A 21,765-nucleotide genomic window follows, 5' to 3' on the forward strand; every position below is an offset into this window, starting at 1 on the left:
TTGAGCCACCCCATCGGGTACCGCTTAGGGAAAAATTTTCAGACACTGTGCACAGGGCACGTGCACATCAAAAGTGGAATACACATGTGCAATCACTTAAAGAATTTTAGTGCTTAAGACATAATTTTAGTGTAGTATTTCACACAGTGCTTTTGCACCTCAATCCAAACTAGCAATTTAGAAATAAGTAACAAGTTTTTGGCAGAACGCCAAAAACAGGTACTCAGACAAACACTCCTGAAATTTAAATTTTACTCTGATGCAGAAAGCAGATTAAGACTTTTGCAACGAGCAAAACTGTTCAATTACCACACCCAAACAAATAGCATCAGCCAGAGAAACTTAAACAGTTGGCATAATCCAGTATCATAGTTAATGTGAAAAATAATATAAATAAGGAAGCTGAAAATTACAGAAAGGAAGTCAGTGTTGAAGATACTGACTAAACAGGCATTTAAAAAGATTAAGTATTTTCTTACGGCTGATATTTCCTTTAACATGTTTGATATCTAAACTTCTATCTAAAATATGTATGATCTGCTTTTTTTAAAAGCGTACGTGATGAGAACAACTCCAATAAACTCTCCATTGTTTATCTGATCAAACTTTAAAAAATAAATTCGTAAGAAATGTATTTGTACAACTTTAATCCATGTTGTGAAATAAAGTAATAGATTTAGAGGTATTATGAACTCAATTAGTTCTTATATGACAAGAAAGTTTTTTTAAAAAAACAAAATGAATTATTTAAAAACTAAACTGCACTGATGTAGTATTTATACTATAAACCAAACCCCAATAAAATATTGAAACTAATGAATACTTATATCAACATTCCCTATTTTACAATAGGACTGAGTATATAAAATTCATATACCATGATCAAAATTTTAAAACTTGGGTACCCAAGTTAGGCACCTACACCCACATCTGAGGTACTAAGTACCTATCACTCCCAGACTTCAACAGGAGTTGAAGGTGTTCATCACGTCTGAAAAATTACGCCACTTGAATCCATATTTAGTCACACAAATTGAGACCTACAGTTTCCAAAGTGATGAGCAGTTTTAGGTTGTCCATCTTGAGATGCCTTAAAGTGACCTGATTTTTATAAAGTGTGTGGAACCAACACTCTGAAAATGAGCCCCTTTTAGAGATATCAAGTTAGACGCAGCTTTTAGCATCCACAATCACTGCTCGCTTTTGAAAATGTAGGTGAATGTGCTTAACTTCATGGAAATTGTGAAAATGTTGGCTGATACACAATTGGATGAGTTGAATATCTACTGCACTACCGCACTAGTAGACCTCAATAGTTTAGCCACTAGTTTCAGTGTAAATAGGATCACGGACTGAATATATTAATTTTTTTAATTGGTTTTGGTTTTCTATCTGCTCAAATGCTAATTCTAGGTCTACCAATTCAAAAATAGGGAAGCTGATTTTTCCCCAGAAAATAACTTGTGGGTATAAACAGCACTGTTCAAACATACAGCTTACCTTATCATGCATAGTCCAACCTACATATTTTAAATAGCTGTCATTAAGAAAGGCATCACTATACATTTTCATCCATATGCCGATTTCTTCAATACAGATAGCTCTTATTTCAGCTATTGCATCTCTGCAAGGGGGAAACAAAAAGGTAATGGTGAAAGGTAAAAGTATTTACAACAAACCCAAAAAAGTTTACAAAAGCTACAAATTACAGAACAAGTTAAACTTACCGGTATCTATGCACAAAAACACCTTTAAATATTGCATTCATCATATTTTCTATTTCATCCTGATTTTCTTGAAGCTAAAAAACAAAGAAAGAATATATAATTACTGAATGATCGTAAAAATGTGAGTACTATAAATGATTTTTGTACTAGATGGAGTGCACCACATGCATATTTTTATAGTTTATTTTATGTGAGTCTTACACAGATTCTACTAAAAAGAAAATTGATTCAAAATTGTTTTGACAGTTCAGTCTACTCTGCAGTGAATATTTGTAAATGTCAGTTTTCAGCATCATGCTCAAGTATTTAAGACACCTTAAATATTACAGCATGTCAATAACTATAATGTTGACAACTAGAAAAAAGACCAAATGTTTTCCTCTCCTATTACAAAGGCATTCTAACCTTTAGTAAATTACTTTTTTCTAATAATTTTGTTTGGAGTAATTTAAATTAAATGCACTGTGTTCCACATCTGACATTCACTGGTTTAACCCTCTCCCTATTGCCTTATTGGAGGAAAAAAAGGGAAATTGAATGAGGGACTTGTGAGGAAATTAATTTCAAGGAAGAATGAGAAATTAGAAATGATGGAGGCAAAACAGTCCAGCTTGCACATAGATAGAGAAAGCGGAAGAAAGTATTGAGAAAACAGAGAGAGACACAAATGAAGAACCCAGTTAGCTGTGGAGCTTGGGTGAACAGAAGAGAAGAAACGTGCAGAGCTATAAAGGCAAGGACCAGGAGCTTAAATTTAATGCAGAAGCTACAAACATACAATCAGAAGGCAAATAGATGAATTAACCAAAGCTATAAAGGGCTGACAGAGAAAGTCTAAAGACCAAACATACATGGAGCAAAATAAAATAAGGCAGTCTCAATTCTTACAGTCTTTCCCTTTTGGAACCTGTGTACTATCTATTCAAGACCTAATCTTGTAAAGACGAGTAGTCCCACTGAATTAAACAGGACTATACATGTTTAATCTTCAAAGGGCCAGGGCCATAAATGGAAGCTCTTTGGAAGACAAACATGAGATCATCTTACTAGTAATATCTAATAGTAGATCTCCATTGTTCAATCTAAAATAACTAAAATAAAAAAATAATTGCATAAAGGGTGAAAAGAAAAATTAAAAATTCTGGTTTAATCACCTAGAATATTTTTAACATATGGGGGAGAAGATATTTTTAAAAGACAAAAAAATTAATAAATTAAAAACAAAAAGTATTTGCCATTTTAAATGTTTAAAATGAATTAGGGCTCATGAAAGGTGCTACAGCAGTAAATTAGCAGAGTTTCCTATGTTCAGAAAGGAAATGATAGAGACAGCTTAAGTTAACAGCTTTACCTCAACTTTGACTTCAGACAGGACAACTTCTATGGACAAGAAAATAGTTCAAAAGACTTTCTCCTGAGATTGTTTTTTGTGACAAGGGCTTCTGATTATTACATTGAAATAACCTACTTTAACCTCGAACAAGAAGAGTAGTCAAAGGATGGTGAGTTTTGTTCATTACCTAACTGAGCTCAATTTGAACCAAGACAGCCTTCTAGTTTTTAATAACACAAGCATGTTTAAGTGTTTAGCAAAATAATATTTGACCGTTATGTGCAATTTAAAGATGAAACAAAATGGCAAAAAAAATTGCCTTTGCAAAAACTAATTCATACGAGATTGTTGTCATTTCATTAACATTTTCTCTCCTTCAAACCATCACGCACAGCAACTAGAAATATTAATTGCTCTAACCTCCTTCCTCTTCTGTAGCAAAAGTTCCAGCCTATCATTAGCTCGTTTTCCAATTATTTTATTTCGCTCTGCTTCATATTGCCGTTGTGTATTGTCCATGTTAATGCTAAGATTTAATGCCACATTCACTAAAGCAGTCATCAGCTTCATAGCTACAAAAAAGTAAAAAGTGAGAATTGATTTTAAAAGTTAGCTTTGTAACAAAGATGAAAACAAATGAGTTATAATATTCAAGTAAAATACTCTAGTACCACTTGTAAATACAACTGCTACATATATTAAAGTGTTGTGAATATCTTCAATACATCTGTTTTAAACTTTAAGATATTCATAAAAATTGCAGACTTATTTAAATAAGAGCATAATTTTGCTGATAACTACTAATGTAGAAAAATAAAAAAATTACTCAAACTGTATTTATTCATTCAAATTGGTCAGCAATACAAGGAATGCATAAAAAGTGCAGATAAGACACTTTTACTCAATAATTAGCTATTTTATTTTTTATTTTATTCTATTTACTTTTTCATACTATGACCATCGTTGTGATCTCTGAACTGCAACATACACATTTATGTAACAGAGCCTTCATTTAGCATTTCATTTAGCTGATCATATATGACTGTTAAAATGTGTTGCAATGGAAACATTAAATTAAGAGGATTCCACCATTAAAGTAAGTAATACAGTCCACTGTTCAATCACAACCTCCAAAACACAAGTCAGAATTTCTCTCTCTTCAAAAGGAGGTCACAAAGTTAGGACTATGATTTTCTCACAGAGGTCACAGAAATCATGAATATGAATAAAATCTGTGCAATCTTGGAAATGGCTGTAAAAACACATTTGATTAGGCCATAACTGAGTGGTGGTGTGACCCCATGCACTAGGTCACACCACCACTCAGGTTTGGACCATAGTTTGAGTCAGAAGGCTGGATGGGCCAAAACTCAGTGGTGCTCCAACCCCATGCACCAGGTCACAACACCCAAAATTATAAAAACTACAACTAAAAAACTGATCCAGAATACAAAACTGAATAATTAAATGAAAATGAAATGACTTAACCCAATGCAACAAAATGTGAAAGAGCCAAATACCGAATATTCAGAAAGTTTTACAAAAACAGTCTTCTCTGATAATGCTGAAAACTGAAAAGAAAATGTATACAGAAGCTGAATAAATAAAAAGATGCTGACCTGCCAGTGTGCTAGTGTGTCGAAATGCTCTGACTTGTGAGTCCGATAGTCCTGTAAGCAGTGAAATGACTGTATCCATCATATATTCATCATATATGATACTATATTGACACTGTCGGACCAATACTCCAATGAACTCACAAAAACTGGATTTGAACTTCTTCCACTGAGGACCAGCCATGGTAAGTGGATAATCTCCACTATCCTACAAACATAAAAAGATATTCAAACATTAGCCAGCACAGAACTATAAAAAAATTACATATTGTTAGAATATAACAGTACAGAATACAGATAAATTGAAGGATAAAAAAAGGTTTGTTCAACCAGACAGAGCCTAGTTCTCTGCTGGTGTAAATGGGCACAGCTCACTATCTGGCCCAAAAATTTACATTTACTTGTCAATTCAATTTTGCTATGCACAAAGCGAGCATTCACCTAGTGGAATTCATTGACATTCCTTGCACAAAAATATACTGAGCTAACGTTCCACTGACCATTTTTTTCATAACACGCTAACAAATAAAGTAACGCCCATGACAACAACAAAAATATTTAGTATAACTAGAGCTAAATTAACAGAAAGGCTATGTAATCACAGAGTTATACACCAAGCTCATGAGCCAAGGAACTATTAGAACATTATAGAACCAGAAACTGTAAAAAGCTAAAACTATTACCCCACAAAAATTAGTATCTACTTCCTTCCTACCGCTACCAAAAAAAAAAAAAAAAAAAAACCCTAAAAGTGAAGGGAGGAGGGAGAGACCAGTGTGCATACTGAAAGATAAAACAAGTAAAACTGGTAAGTGATTTACATTTTCCTCTATTAATTGCTTCTGCAGACCCCCATTTCAAGAGACTAACCAGCAGCAGTATATTTCCAAAGGAAAGTTAAAGTTTACTTAATTAAAAAGTGATTAAACCTCTGTCCCGAAACAACTTCCAAACCTAACTCCAAGCAACAGAGAGCAACGCTTTGTGACTGTATAACTCCAGGTATTAGTTTGATAGATTTTATGAAGAGATGTTCCTTAAACAGTAACTAATGATTATCTAAGAGGAACAGAATAGAATATCCCTTCCTGGCAATTTCCAAGGTCCACTCATTGGAGATGATTTGTTGCTCTGATGGGTACTAGGGGTCACGCGGTCACCAAACTCATGGATTACTGGAGATGGTTGGATTACGGAGCGGGAGAGGATCTTAGGGCCTCAACCAAATGTTCAAAATTGTTATTGGATGGGTGGGGCATAGTCACTTGTGACAATGTCTGCCTGCACTTGGGAGGATGTCTCTGTCGCCTACGTTGTGTATCATAATACTGTTGAGGGGTGAAATGTGGAGATCAAGATCTTGGGACAGGCTGATATCTGCTGTCTTCTCTTCAGTGCTGGTGTATATATGCCAAGGGAGCACAGTGTCGCTCTCGATCGGTGCCGACAGATTTTTTTTCTGTCTGTCTCAGTCCTGGTTCTGAGTAATGGTGTGCCTATTTGTGGTTCGCTATTTTAGGGTCTTTGAACGCCTCAACAATCCCAGTACTAGAAGTGTCCAGATGGTCACAAGAGCCAGGTCTCGCCCCAAAGATGTTGAGTGTCTGATCTCAAAAAGGGACACCTTTTTCCTAGGTGGCTCCTTGGTGGATGAGCTGAGGACCCATTTCTTCTTGTCTTGGCAGAACAATGAAGATTTTCTTTTGTGATGAGCAGTGAGTGGGGCCTGGCCAATGACCAGGCTGATGGTGACCACCACAGAGGAGAGGTATCGGGGCCCGGGTCAGAGGTTGGTTGCAGTGAGCTCTCCATTAGTAAAAGTTTTAGGCCTCAATTCACAGTCCTTTCAGGACTGAGCCTTCAATCTGAGGCAGTGGGTGCACTACTGTGATATGTTCCCCTCACCCAGGGTACATACCATGATCGGCCATCGCTCACTGGGATGTCCTCATGACAGGAGAGGCACCACAATGAGAGAAACGTCCTGGAAATCTGGCTAAAGCCCAGGTAGGGAAGGGCATAGAAAGGGAAACCTATGTTAACCTAAAAATAATGGGGAGGAAGGAGCCAAAAGAGAAAAACAAAACAAAACAAAAAAAAAAAACTTAAGAGCAGGTAAAGGAAAAAAAAAAAAATTAAAGGAAATAGCTAGTAAATAAGAAATAGTAATGAAAGCATAAGTATTATTAAGGGCAGCAAAGACATATACAGGTCTCTGCTAAGGATTCCGTCGCAGGTCAAGGTCATTGAGAAGGAACTGAGGGCGGGTGGCCACCCAGAGCTATATAGATTCCACTCATGGTGTGATACGGGGAGGAGCACATGTGCTCAATGGGTATGGCTACCAAAGATCTCCAATCCCAGGTGCAGATGCTATCATACCTACAGTGGAGCACCCATAGGGGCACTACTCAAAGGACAACATCTAAAATTAAAAAAGAAAACTTGACATTTTGGCCTTACTGCCATAAGGTATAACTCAAAATATTTTGATTGTTTATTTCCAAATTGTGACAAAAATGTCTTTTTATACATTTAGTTTGTGCAATCTCATCTCGCCTGGCAGATTCTGAGACATATGATAAAATGTAGAGAATTATAATCTGATTTCTGAGAAAATCTGTTACCATCTTAGCCAAAAGTATTCAATGAAATTTTAGAAGCAGGGTTTTTTTTTTTGTTTTTTTTAAATACAGAGCAAGAAAGATCAGCCGTAAGACCCTGCATCTCATTCACCCTAATGTTCAGTGCATTAGCCAATAAGAAGGCAATTTACAAGGAAATGGCACAAAGAACATTCCCACGAAGGGTCAAAGGATAAAACCATCAATTAGGTAAGACCCAAATTCAAGTCCTGGGGACTATGGGGTTCATCAACGGATGAAAATAAGTTTAGCAGCTATTTTAAAAAAATACTTTGATGAATAAGGACAAAATAAAAGACACCCCCCCCCCCCTCACACACACACAGCTGACATGGACAATCTGTAATAAGGAAAAGCTAAGATTCTTCAGAAATAATATAATCCAATATCCACAGGGAATCTAATTTTCCTTAACCAGTTATTTTATTATTTGTATGCTAATAATCCCTCATTAATTGAGATTGTGGTCCCTCTGTGGTAGGCACTGTAAACACACAGTAAGAGACAGCAAAATAATTAAGAGAATAGAAGAAACTTTCAAATTTCAATGCACTTTACTTACTTATGGAACCTTGATTCCAATAAGACCTCTCAACTCTTTAAAGAAAACTAGGACCTGATTATTGAAACTGCTAGGTGAAGGGACTCAAGATGCAGATGGAGGAGCCAGCTTTCCGTTTAACAACGGAAGGCTCCATGGCAGAGCTAACATATTGGAGTACCACAAGTGTGTAATCTAAGATGGGGCAAACAATATTACTCAAATCCAGTCCTTATACTTTTCCCCAGTATCTTCAGGAGAAGCAGAAACTGAGCAAAGGCATCAAGAACCCCTTTCCTTCAGCACCAGGTGGCAGCTTCCTATTCAAAGTTTATATCCATATCCTTACAGCCTGAAATAAAATCTCTTGCACTTGCTATTTAATGCTTTTTTACAAAAAAAAATTCCACTCTAGATGTGTGTCAATGAAGGAAAACAAAGAGGGGCTATGGAAGTCTCTAGGGAAAAAAAATTCTGCTGATTTTGGCCCTTGAGACTTGTATGGCTAAGGATATTTTTCACTCCGCTAAAGAAAGCGATTAGCTCATTCTGAATTCATAATTCCAACAGATGAACTACTCCAAATTAGAATAAAGTATACTGCATACCATGCAGCCTGGCTGAATTTGTTTGTAACAAAACTGACAGTGTTCTGAACAAATAGCTTATCTTAATATATTACAACAGGAGACTCCATTTAACATTTAGGACAAAGCAACACTAACTAAGAATATAAGCACATAAGAAGGGGGCTGGAGAACATGACTTATGAGGAGAGGCTGAGGGAACTGAGATTGTTTAGTCTGCAGAAGAGAAAAATGAGGGGGGATTTGATAGCTGCTTTCAACTACCTGAAAGGGAGTTCCAAAGAGGATGGATCTAGACTGTTCTCAGTGGTATCAGATGACAGAACAAAGAGTAATGGTCTCAAGTTGCAGCAGGAGAGATTTAGGTTAGATATTAGGAAAAACTTTTTCACTAGGAGGGTGGTGAAGCACTGGAATGGGTTACTAGGGAGGTGTGGAATCTCCTTCCATAGAGGTTTTTAAGGTCAGGCTTGACAAAGCCCTGGCTGGAATGATTTAGTTGGTGATTGGTCCTGCTTTGAGCAGGGAGTTGGACTAGATGACCTCCTGAGTTCTCTTCCAAACCTGATATTCTATGATTCTACAAATGGGCAAGAAATTCACTGGGGCCTGAAGACATCTCATGCTGTTAAAGGAACCAAATAGACCTGAACTCTTCCAGTGAGCATCCTTGATTTTCTTTCTGAACACCCTCCCAAGATGACTATGGCATGTCTTCTATGGCTCCCATTTGCAGCAAGGCCAAGATCTCCTCTTGTAACTATTTCTAGGAGATTGTTCCCTAAAAAGGGAAGGGGAAGGAGGGCTAGGCTTTGATATGGTCTTGAACTAGAAGATATACTCTTATTCAACCTCCAAGACCAATAATTCTAAAGGATTTGCCTTCCATGCCAGATAGCCTCCAAAAGGTGGGACAGAAGGAAAAAAAAAAACTAGGCACAGGATTAGTTATAGACAGCTGCAGCGGCACAGGAGCCAGCAAACAGAGTTGTAAACAAGGGAGTTTCAGTGCGAGTTCTGTTGGAGGAGAAGGTTTCTGTATTTGGTGTATTATATTTTGTAGTTATACATGTCGAGACTGGTAGGGGTAGTGTGCTGGGAGAGAAGCTGAGCTCTGATTAGGGAGTGGGGCTTCTCGGCTTAGGAGTCCTATAAAGGTAGTCAGCCAGTCAGGCAGCGGCACACACAGCTGCAGCAGCACTGCAGCCAGCAAACAGAGGAGTTTCAGTGGAAGTTTGCAAGGGGAAGTTGTGGGGGAGACTAAGAGATCTAGGCAGAGGAACTGACAGGCTAGTGAAGGGAGTGGGTGGTGGTCTGCTGGTGTTCTGGTGCCTGCTGGGGGTTTGCTTTGCTGTAGGTGGTGGTGGTTTGCTTTGGTTTGTGTTTCCTGGACTAACTGGTTTTAGGTGGGAAGGCTATGACCGATACAGAGGCAGCGGTGAAAGACACAATGAGGATGACTGGATGTGGAAGCTGTGGCATCACATGATCCTGGAGGGGGTACCTGAAAAGAGTTTCATCTGCATGAAGTGCCACCTGATAGAGCTGATGAAAGAAAAGAAAGATCGGAGGACTGGAAATTTAGGTGGAAACTCTGGTTGAGGTTAGAAGAGGCTTCGAGATGATGGAGCAAAGACATGAGGAGGCTGAAGGGAAAAGCTCAGACTTGCAGATGGAAGCAGGACCAAAGAATTCTGAGGGGAGACTGCTGGGTGAGGAAAGTGGACAGTGGAAGCATGTGACTAAGAGAACCAGGCAGAGGAAAAGACGGGCCAGTGAAGGAGAAATAGAGCTCAGGAACAGGTTTGCAGAGTTGGAAAATGAAGAAGGGGCACAGCAGGTGGTGCACTGAAGGTGAGAGGGCAAGGAAGAAGAGAAGAGCAGCTAGTCCTATAGGAAGAGGGGAAGAGTCAATGGAGATAACACCAAATATGAGCCCCAGGAGGATACGGGATGGTTAGAGGATTGCAAGGGACAATAGAAATTGAGAGGACTTGCAGCCAGTGGAACAGGGGATAGACCAGAGAATAGTCACCAGGAAAAGCAGGACTTGGGGACTCCTTACTGAGAAGAATAGACAGCCTGTAACTAGAGCTGACCAGAGAACAGAAATGTGCTGTCTGCCGGGTGCTAAGATATGGAATGTGGACCTGAGGCTGAAAAGGATCCTAACGTGAGCTGGGGAATCCTTGATTGTCCTTCTGAGAAGCTAGATCTCGCTGGAAGTATCAAGGGAGACTATGCCAACTAGAGGTGATCCGAAACAGAAGGGCTGGTGCTGCTTAAGGGATGTGACCTGAGGCTGTTCCTAAAGGAGAAGGGCAAAAAATCCGACTGGTGTGACAAGATTATGGAACAATGATCAACAGATGGCTCAGGCAGTGGTGCTATAAGGAGGGCTTTGGGATGTAGCCACTGGGAAGCATTCATGGACAGAGGACTGTTCTCTTGGGATGGACTTCACCTGAGTAAGGGAGGGAAATAGACTTCTAGGATGGAGGCTGGCACAACTGATTAAGAGAGCTTTAAACTAGGAATTTGGGGAGATGGTTGGGGGAGATGTCCAGGTAATCTCCATGCTGGAATTTAACATTGAGAGGAAGAAAACAAAGTAAGAAAGGATACAGCCGTGGGTAGGAGAATGGACATAAGGAGGAAGGGTAGTGTAGATACCAGTCTAATAGGTGATACTGGTGGTAGAATGTCTGTGCCTAATCGGGTAAAGAATGTCAGTGAAGCCAAACAGCAAAATTACATTTTAGATTTGGTTTTGGTGAGTAGTGAGGACCTCATAGAAGAAATGGTTGTAGGGGACAACCTTGGTTTGAGTGATCATGAGCTAATTCAGTTCAAACTAGATGGAAGGATAAACAAAAATAGATCTGGTATTAGGGTTTTTGACTTCTCAAGGGCTAATTTTAAAGAACTGAGGAAATTAGTTCGGGACGTGGATTAGACTGAAGAACTTGTGGATCTAAAGGTGGAGGAGGCCTGGAATTACTTCAAGTCAAAGTTGCAGAAACTATCAGAAGCCTGCATCCCAAGAAAGGGGAAAAAATTCATAGGCAAGAGTTGTAGATCAATCTGGATGAGCAAGCATCTTGGAGAGGTATTAAGAAAAAGCAGAAAGTCTACAAGGAGTGGAAGACAGGAGGGATTAGCAAGGAAAGCTATCTTATTGAGGTCAGAACATGTAGGGATAAAGTGAGAAAGGTCAAAAGCCATGTAGAGTTAGACCTTGCAAAGGGAATTAAAACCAACAGTAAAAAGGTTCTATAGCCTGTGACAGGGTCAGGCCAGATAGCTACAGGAGAGTGAAAGAAGGCAGATATATTAGCCCCAAGTTAAGTAGGTCCGCTTTCCCTGGGTAAGGTAACAGGGAAGGTTCCAGAACAATCAGGAGCTTTCTGGAAACAATTACGGCAGACAGGCTGATTATAACACCTGCAGCCGATCAAGAAGCTGCTAGAATCAATTAAGGCAGGCTAATCAGGGCATCTGGGTTTAAAAAGGAGCTCACTTCAGTTTGTGGTGCGCATGTGAGGAGCTGGGAGCAAGAGGCGCAAGGAGCTGAGAGAGAGTTTGCCGCTGGAGGACTGAGGAGTATAAGCGTTGTCAGACACCAAGAAGAAGGTCCTGTGGTGAGGATAAAGAAAGTGTTTGGAGGAGGCCATGGGAAAGTAGCCCAGGGAGTTGTAGCTGTCATGCAGCTGTTACAGGAGAAGTTGATTCGGACTGTGGGTTCTACCAGAGGGAAAGATCTCTGAGGCGAGCAAATCCGCAAATAAGCACAGGACCCACCAAAGCAGAGGAGAAACTTTGTCACGAGCTATATAAATAAGAAGAAAACAAAGAAAGAAGAAGTGGGACCGCTAAACACTGAGGATGGGAGTGGAGGTTAAGGATAACCTAGGCATGGCCCAGTATCTAAACAAATACTTTGCCTCAGTCTTTAATGAGGCTAATGAAGAGCTTAGGGATAATGGTAGGATGACAAATGGGAATGAGGATATGGAGGTAGATATTACCACATCCGAGGTAGAAGCCAAACTCCAACAGCTTAATGGGAAGAAATCTGGGGGCCCAGATAATCTTTATCTTGGAAATCTGAAGGATTATTTCATTTGGAAGGCAGGCTGATCAAAGCACCTTGCCAGTAATTTGGTGGCCTTCATTTTTATTATAGCCCTCAAAAGTCTTTCAACTGAAATAGATCAGCACCGTCAAAAATACAGGTCAATAAACTTGGCACCCAAGCGTAGATGTAGTCTTAAAGAGAGCTCCTAAAGCCTTCCCCTTAGAATCTGGTAGAAACGAAGTTCCTTGCCACTAGGCAGTTGATACAGGGTAGTTCAAAACCACACTGGTAGGTTCTAATAATTACTCATTAAAAGGGAGAGAGCCATCTTGTCTTACTCCTGAAGCTCAAGGATACAAAAAAGTTTGTTTAATTTTCTATGAAAAACTAGCAAAGGGATGTCGAACAATGAAACCTTTAGAACACCCAAGCTGTGAAAAGTCCTTATGGCACTCAGATGAGTAAAAGAAATGTCACCACAGTTTAATACTTTTTTGGAGGCAGCAATAGGGATCTAGATATCATGATCCCCCGCTCCCACCAGTTGCTAATCATGTAATTTGCTGAGAAGGGGTTTTGCCTTATGATCCTCCCTACGTGGGTAAAACACATGAAGGGTGTCAACTAATCCATATAAGCCTTATAAAATCAGGAGCTGATCAGGGAGACAGACGGTGTGGAGGGCAAAATCCTATACCAGTGTTGGGCTTTTCAAAAGGAACAGCACCTGAATAGGCTGGAAATTGGTTTCCTCAGATCCAAAAAACCCATGAAACTGAGCAAATACTCTAGCTAGACCCAAGAATCTCCCAGAATCAACATCACCACTAACTTGTTATGCAACAGAGACATCCAAAGCACCAGTAATATAGCTGCACATAATCCAGGGAATGAAGGCTCTGGAGAAAATTCCTATAGAGCTGACCTTATGGTTCCACTGTGGAAATAGCACGGGCTTGTCACAGAAAATTAGATGATTCCATTTGTTATCTCTCCATCAAAAGCCTTAGGATATTAGCAGCTGGCAGAGAGAGATGAACCATGACTATTAGAGGTAATGTGGTATTTATACCCTGGGTAAGTAGAATGTAGGGCTTGCTCAAGTGACATACACACATGCCCCCATCTGTTTCAATAGCCACACTGCCAGGTGTGGTATTCCTATAGCCTGGCTACATGGAACCAACATCATGAAGAATGCTGTTTAGTTGGGTTAATAGATGGTGGTTTGAAAGATTTTTAGCCCTTTTAAAACACTTGTTTCTCAAAGTTACAATCTAATCAATCAAGTCAGAGATTACTTAATTTGATTTCTTAGCAATGAACATCTCAGACCAACACCACACTTTTTCCTCTTAAAATAATACAAAAAGAGGAAGGCAAAATCATTTTACCAATACTTGTGGAATGACTGAATGGCATTTAAAGTTACTTAAAAAAATTCCTTTAGATCTTACGAAGTCCGACTGATGATGCAACAACTAACAAGTCTGCTGGAACATGTACCCAACCTACAAAGCTCAAGTAAGACATTTGTGTGGATGTTGCAAAGTTTACAAAAAGAGAAAAACGTGCAAGAAAATAAAAACGAAAAGAAATTTTTTGAAAAGTATACCACACACAAGAGAAAGACAGAGACCTTAAGAACTAATTCCACATTCCAGTAAACTGCTCTCATAACTATGTCATCACAGAATAATGCTGAACAGAGGAAGGTAACAGGATGCAATGGGAAATAAACAAGCTTTTTAAAACTGGAAGTTACTAGTTTTGTACATATTGAATAAAAACTAACTGTATTAATTTGAGGCGTATTATTTGTCACAAACCGGTTTTCAGTTTTTGCTTTGCAGTTCCCTCAAGGCCACAACAAACCAACAAAATGTCATCAAGTCACGTCAGGTATTACTACTTTCATGATTCAGTTACAACCTAAACACTACTTAAGTGAAGCTTCTGTGCATAAACATTATAGGTATTGGAAGTTTACACTGTTAAATAGTCACATAAAACCCATTTTACTATTTGTGTGTGTTAAAAATCAACCTTCTTTCTAACAAAACTTATAATCATGCTGAAATGAAAACTAGGAATAGCTTTTAAGTTCCTAGTTTACCCTTTAAAAGAATTCGCGAACATTTCAAATAATCTGTATCTACTAAATTATGAACCTACTACGCTGGATTTAACGATGCCCCAAAGGCCAAAATAATTACCAAGCACATGGTTTTACAAAAATTGATTGCTTATGTCCAGAATAGAGCAGCAGTATTTGGACCTGTCTGAGACAGCAACAAAAGAAAGATGTAGAGAGCAATTATACAAATGCGAAGAAATTTGGATTGTTTCTTGATACATTTGGATAAAGAATGCTAAGATAGCCCAATAATGCTAGACTTCCATTCCATTTGACCTCTCTTTTTTTCCTTCGTCTTCCCACCCGTCCCACGTCCCCTTTTTCTGCCTACGTGTGTGGTTTGTTTGTTTTTTTTTACTGTTATCCCTACCCTAATATGTTATATCTAAGCAGTGCAGTTGTAGCCATGCTGGTCCCAGGATATTAGAGAAACAAGGTTGGTGAGGGTAGTATCTTTCCTTGGACCAACATCTGTTGGTGACAGAGAGACAAGCTTTCGAGCCACACAGAACTCTTCTTGACGTCTGGGAAAGATACACCTAGCATCACAGCAAAACACAAGGTGGACCAGATTGTTTGCAGTTCTGACAAGTTGCGTAATTACATAATTTTATTGGATAGCCTGTGAAATGTGCAGTATTTGGTGATATACCCAAGCTGTAAATCGTTTACCATTTTTGTATTTTTTTAAATGAAAATTAATTTTAAAAGGAACCTGGAAGCAGATGAAGTTGGACGTTTCCTTTAAAAACTGTCGATGCTATTGAAAAAGCTTTTGTTTTTTAAAATGTCATCAGGCTCAGCCACTCCTTTCAATAACTTTCTTCTTATGCTAAGTTTTAAACTTTGCAATTCTCATTTTAAAAAAACAGAATATTTTAATCAAACATCCTGCTGCTATCTTTTAAAAAAAATTTTTTTTTAATTTCTCACACTCAGACTGAATTCAAACGTGACTTAAAAATCCACAACACTGTATGCAATAAAACACTCCATTTGATTTCATGATGAAATGATGCATTACTTGAGATCTTCAGTCATGGGATGAGTTACTAACTGGTTATAAAGTTGTGCCAAATACGGTAATTTTTTCTAATACCAACTTTTTCCCCATGTTATTAATATATTTTATAAAAAGAACAGAGTCCTGTTCTTTTTGCCGATACAGACTAACATAGCTGCTACTCTGAAACCTGTCAATATATTTTACAGTTGCCCCTAGTTTAGAAATTTATTACTGGGGGTATTATCATCCAGCAACCTGAATAAGAGAATTTCAAAATTATTAGATTGCAGGAGATTCAAAGAACCTGTGTGTGTTAAAACAGTTACCTCATCAAATTCTTCAGTCATTTTTCGGATTATTTCAGAATTCTGCATATGTCGAAACATCTCTGCTGTAACAACTCCTACAATTCAGATATTAAAATATTAATACTGTAGATATAAAAGAGGCATCGCATATTAGTTAGCATCTGAAAAAAGTTCAGACAACTATCAATTTATAGACTTTAAACATCTGAAGTTTTTCATACAAAATAAAATTATACAGAGAGAAAAAATATGATTTAGTCAAACATGTTCATTGTGTGTACACTAACAAATTATTTAGAGCACTATTAATGTAACTATTGATGTTTCCCAAAATATATGTGGGTGCTTCTGCTGTTTAACATTATATATACAAATTTAATTGATAAGATTCATATATTCTCCTTTAAATTGTAAAGAATTTTAGAAGTACATCAATTTTTGAGGCTAAAAACATGGATTGGCTGGCTCCCATTTCTAGAAGTACAGATGCAATTATTTATGAGAAAGTTAGTTTGATACATTTGAATACAATCGTTTTACAAAGTTGCATAATTCCCTGCAAAATAATGCAATTATGAGATAATCACTAAGGACCCGATATTTTAAGGTGACAAGCTCAACTCAAAATGAAACAAGGAGTATTTGAATGAGGAATATAACATGACATCTTACAGTTTTCTTTTCAACGCTCCCTCCCTCAAAAAACCTAAAGGCAAAAATAAACCAAAAAAAAAAATCAAACTTTCAAGGCTGAAAATTGAAAATTCAAATTATTTTAAGGCAGGAAGGACTAGAACTACTGAAGAGATAGGTTGTGCTCAGAGTTCCAAATGAGAGGAACCACTGCATCTTTAGGATCCTCTCCAGCCAACTAAGTCACAGCAATGAGGTCAAGAGTGACCCAATCTCCACAATCCTCACCGAGAGGTCTGATGCCTTTGATGACAAAGGGTATGTTTTGGGAAGTAGGGGCTTCTAGAAGACCTCTCCTACTCAAGATTGAACTACTATCACTTCAAAATATTAGGTCCCAAGTACCACACCTGCTTTTGTAGATAACATGGAATATCTCACTTCTGAGAATGAGTGGCATTTGCACCTGACTACAACACTGGATGAGAGACTGCATTCATGTGAACTAACCTTACAGTATCTAAGGTGCTAAATAGACTCATATAATGATTTTCCGCAGTTACTGGTATCATAAAATGTTTTAGAAGAAGTTTTCAGCTACAGACATCTAAGTCATTACAAACATTAACAGGTAGACTGTAAAAAGTGATACGAGGGCATAAAAAAGACCTCCTGGTTCCTATTTCAACTATGCTCAGTGCTTCATGACATGGATCATGGTAAAAAATAAAGGACTCTGGAACTTTGGTGCCAACATAAAAAAGATGCACTACTGAACTCAGTCCTGCTCTTGGAGGTGTATGTAGCTCTAGAACAGCAGTTCTCAGCTGAGAGTCCCTGGCCCCTTGGGGGGCTGAGAGCCATTTCAGGGGGCTGAGAGCCTTGGGGGTCCCTGTGGCTGTATCCTCGAATCCCGGCGCCTCCACATCAGGACTGGGGCTAAACCCAAGCATCTCCACCACCCGCCACGGGGCTAAAGCCCCGAGCTGCAGGACTGAAACTGGGAGCCATGAGGCTGAACCCCTGAGCCTCGGCACCCCCTGTAGGGCTAAAGCCGAGAACCAGCGTCCCCGGGGGGTAAAAGCCAGGAGTCCTGAGTTTTGGTGCTTCCCTGGGGCTGGAGCCCAGGTGTCACTGTGGAGCTAAAGCCAGGAGCTGCATGGCTGAAGCCCAGAGCCACAAGCCCTAGTGCTACCACAGGGCTAAAGCCCTGGCACCCCCTGTGGGGCTGAAGCTGGGAACAGAGCTGCAAGGCTGAAGCCCTGACTCAGTGCCCCCCATAGGGCTGAAGCCATGAGTGGAGCCACAGGGCTGAAGTCCCTATCCTCAGCCCTGAAGTCCTGAAACCCAGCGCTCCCCATGAGACTAAAGCCCTAAGCCCATGGGCAGAATTGAAGGTACTGGGGGCATCGTGCTCCCCTCCCCCTCTCCCCCCGAACTGAAGCACCTTATCCTGACCATGGCAGTCCCAGGGACAGCTCCACACCCCATCACCTCCTTCTCTCCCCCAGCCCTGCCCCTGAGGCCCCACCCCTTGGCTAGGTCAGAGGCCACAAGCTAGAGTCAGGCCGTGTAGGGCTGTTGCTGGTGCTGTGCAGTCAGAACTCCTCCATCTCCTGCTGCTGTTGCCTGGGGTTGCGACTGCTCCTCAGCTCCCAGCTGTTTTTGACTGCAGCCAGTAAGGGCCACCCGGGTGGGGGGGAACCCTCTGGGGGCAGCAACTGTGGTGGGGAGCCCCCAGTCACACAGTCCCCCATCTACCTATCCCTGCACCCTGAGCTACCCCTTTGTCCGCACACAGCCCCTAGCTACATCTGATCCTACACCCTGAGCTATCCCCTGCCTTCACACAGCCCCTAGCTACCTCCCTGCCTGCACCCAATCCCTAGCTACTTCCGTCCCTGCACCAAGCTACCCTCTGCCAGTGCACAGCCCTTAGCTATCCCCACCTGCACCCACAGCTGCCCCATAAGCAACTCCCTAGTTATCCCTGCCCCCTGAACTACACATACCCCTGCCAGCACACAGCCCCTAGCTGCCCTCCTACCTGCACCCTGAGCAGTTTTCAAACTTTTTGAGCTGAGTCCCCACTTTGAGTTATAATTTTTGGTTGCACCCCTCTCCCCCACAACCCAGACAGGCAGGGTGGCCTGCTGAGGTGAGTCAGGGGATGGAGATGGTGCTCCCTCTCCAGGTCCCACCATGAGGAACTGGCCCAAGCCCCGCTGGATCCTCCCCCTTCCCCCCAATAGAAGTAAAACTATGTCTATGCCCCACAAAAACAACATAAGAGTCACTCTAGGCCACCTATCTTGAGACTACTCAATAAAGATCTTTCAAATCAAAGAAAGAAAAAGCTGTATTAGACTTCAAAGTTAAAATGTTTGTAACAGATGAAACTATTTAGTAATGTCCAACTCAAATCCAATTTCTAAAATAGAACAAATTAGAGGCATAGCATGACAATCAGTGCCAACAAAATTGCTGAAAGTCTTTCTGGAATGTTCAGCTATAGTGAAATTCATCAAGGGGCAAAAAAATAAAAATAAAATCACAGTCTTTCCAGTGTGGGCTGACTAAAGTATGATTTGAACTTTAAACATTTCACCTGTATTTCTATTTTGCTGAAAAAGGTCATTCCCCTATCTAAAATAGTTACACAGGTAAAATCCCTAGTGTGGATGAAGTTATTATGCTATAAAATGAGTTGTATCAGTGTAGTTACTACCTTTTCTGTACGGAAGGTCTATAGTAATATAACGCACTTTTGCACTGCCATAACTGCACCCAGTCTAGGAGGATTCTACAATTTTAACTGTACCAGTATAATTAATGCAGTACAACTGCCTAGTACAGACTAGTCCTAAGAGTGAGAAGGTACTCACTATACCATCAGCATAACAAAGACTATTAAAGAGAGATTTGGCAGACAATTATCTAAACAAAGGGGATGTAGAATAGCTAGTAAAGTATTTTAACTTAACATGCTTCCAAAACTATACATCTTACCTTTGCAGCCTGAACACTGAATAAAGAAGTTGATGAGGTCAAGAAGCGCTATATCTCTGTCATGTTTGTATGACTCTATCCAGTCATCCACTACAGACTGGGTCATGGCGGAGAGCAGGGGGAAGAGATAGAAAGAAAAAACAAAAAAATCTCTATTAGCTTTTAACAAATTGACGAGAAATTGAACAATATTTCTCAACTGCTTCTCAGAACACACAAATGGAACCCTTGAAATATACTGATACTAAGTAAAGGTTTTGAATCACCCTTTACTATTACAATACTTTCCTTCAAGAAATGGATTTCTGCTTTACCCTGTAAATATATACAAGCACAAAACTGACCATTACATGTGTGTAGCTGACAAAAAGCATATAAATATTGTGCTTCCAACAAATGACAGAATTGAGTGAAAAGGCTCTGCAATCCTATTAGTAAGGGGAGGTGGAGAAGTGTCTGATTAAGAAACTTATTAATCAGCCTCAAATTTCCAGACAAGAATCCAATTCAGCTCCTGCTCATGTGATATAGATTTGCATGAGATAATTTAAGCTGCACTAATTTGTGGCAGAAATAGACAGACCTTTAGTGGTAGCAACTTTACACACAAGGAATTTTATCCTTACCCATTTTAAGAATTCCCATGTTACCCTTAGTTATTAAATGGTCACAAAAATCCTTCCTTGTAAACGTTTAGTTTTAAGCCTCCCTACTTTAGCTTTTTAGCAAGCACTAGTAACCCCCCACATACTTTATATTGCAGCTTTACTGTTATTATGTGCCCTTCATAACTATAAACATTGACTAAATAGGTACAGATCTTCAAGCTACTTAAAGGGATAAGTAAAAAATCATATGTCAACAAATGAAAACATCCTATATTTGAGAAACTATATTATTAAAAGTCTTTCCATTTTACATCAGTATTTAAACATTACGTTTTCATCTCTCAGTGAAAAACAACTCAGTTAGTTTCATATTTAGGTTCTTAGTGATGCAAAATTTGGGTTTCAAACACTGTAGGGGAATATTTGTTCAAAGATTTTTAAACAAAATTGTTTAAAATTGGGGAAAAACCTGTAGTAGGTTTAATTTTTATAAAAAAAAAGTTTTTAACAAAATTTCCAGCCCAACTTAAAAGTTGAACATCCCTTTAAGCCTAAAGAGACTCAAATCTTACCTGCATAGCACTCTTGCCCATTTTAACAACCTCAAACAGCATCATGTTTTCCACACCATTCTGTTGGTGATGTCCATTCATCCGGTTTGGACCAGCAGGTTTCCCTCCTCCGTTTCCACCTTTCCCCTTTTCTCCTGGGCCTTTTTTCCCTTTTTTACAGGTCTGCAATCAATTCAAAAGCAAGTTTAAAATCACTACAAATGTAAGAACATAAGAAAAGCCATATGGGTCAGACCAAAGGTACAGCTAGCCCAGTATCCTGTCTTTTGATAGTGGCCAATGTTAGATGCTTCAGAGAGAATGAACAGAACAGGTATTCATCAAGTCATCCATCCGCAGTCACTCATTCCCAAATTCTGGCAAATAGAGGCAACGACCACCATCCATGCCCATCCTGGCTACTGACGGACCTATCCTCCAGGAACTTATCTAGCTCTTTTCTGAACCCTGTTATAGTCTTGGCTTTCATAGCATCCTCTGGCAAAGAGTTCCACAGGTTGACTGTGCATTGTGTGAAGAAATACCTCCTCTTGTTTGTTTTAAACCTGTTGCTTATTAATTTCATTTGGTGACCCCTAGTTTTTATGTTATGAGAAGGAATAAATAATACTTCCTTCCTTACTTTCTCCACACCATTCGTGATTTTATAGACCTTGATCATATCCCCGAGTTGTCTCTTTTCCAAGCTGAAAAGTCCCACTCTTACTAATCTCTCCTCATATGGAAGCTGTTCCATACCCCTAAATCATTTTTGTTGACCTCTTCTGTACCTTCTCCCATTCCAATAGATTTTTTTTTGAGATGTGGTGACCAGATCTGCACACTGTATTCAAGATGTGCGTGTACCATGGATATATATAGAGAAAACAGGATATTTTTTGTCTTATCTATCCCTTTCCTAATGATTCCCAACATTGAGTAGATGTTTTCAGAGAACTAGCCACAATGACCCCAAGATCTCTTTC

The 21,765-nt window shown here is 39.5% G+C and overlaps 1 protein-coding gene across 2 annotated transcripts in view; it reads right to left on the bottom strand.

The window, feature by feature from the left end:
- STAG2 (STAG2 cohesin complex component) overlaps positions 1-21,765 on the bottom strand; it is a 195,140-nt gene that overhangs the window by 95,635 nt on the left and 77,740 nt on the right. For both annotated transcript variants that reach the window (XM_032763544.2, XM_075068837.1), the window contains exons 4-10: positions 20,801-20,962; positions 19,621-19,717; positions 15,997-16,073; positions 4,680-4,884; positions 3,481-3,632; positions 1,728-1,801; positions 1,501-1,624 (exon numbers count right to left, since the gene is read on the bottom strand). In XM_032763544.2, coding sequence (XP_032619435.1) covers positions 1,501-1,624; positions 1,728-1,801; positions 3,481-3,632; positions 4,680-4,884; positions 15,997-16,073; positions 19,621-19,717; positions 20,801-20,962 — 891 coding nt within the window. The remainder of the gene's footprint in view (positions 1-1,500; positions 1,625-1,727; positions 1,802-3,480; positions 3,633-4,679; positions 4,885-15,996; positions 16,074-19,620; positions 19,718-20,800; positions 20,963-21,765) is intronic.

The sequence above is a fragment of the Chelonoidis abingdonii genome, chromosome 8 (assembly GCF_003597395.2).
Source record: "Chelonoidis abingdonii isolate Lonesome George chromosome 8, CheloAbing_2.0, whole genome shotgun sequence".
NCBI lineage: Eukaryota > Metazoa > Chordata > Testudines > Testudinidae > Chelonoidis > Chelonoidis abingdonii.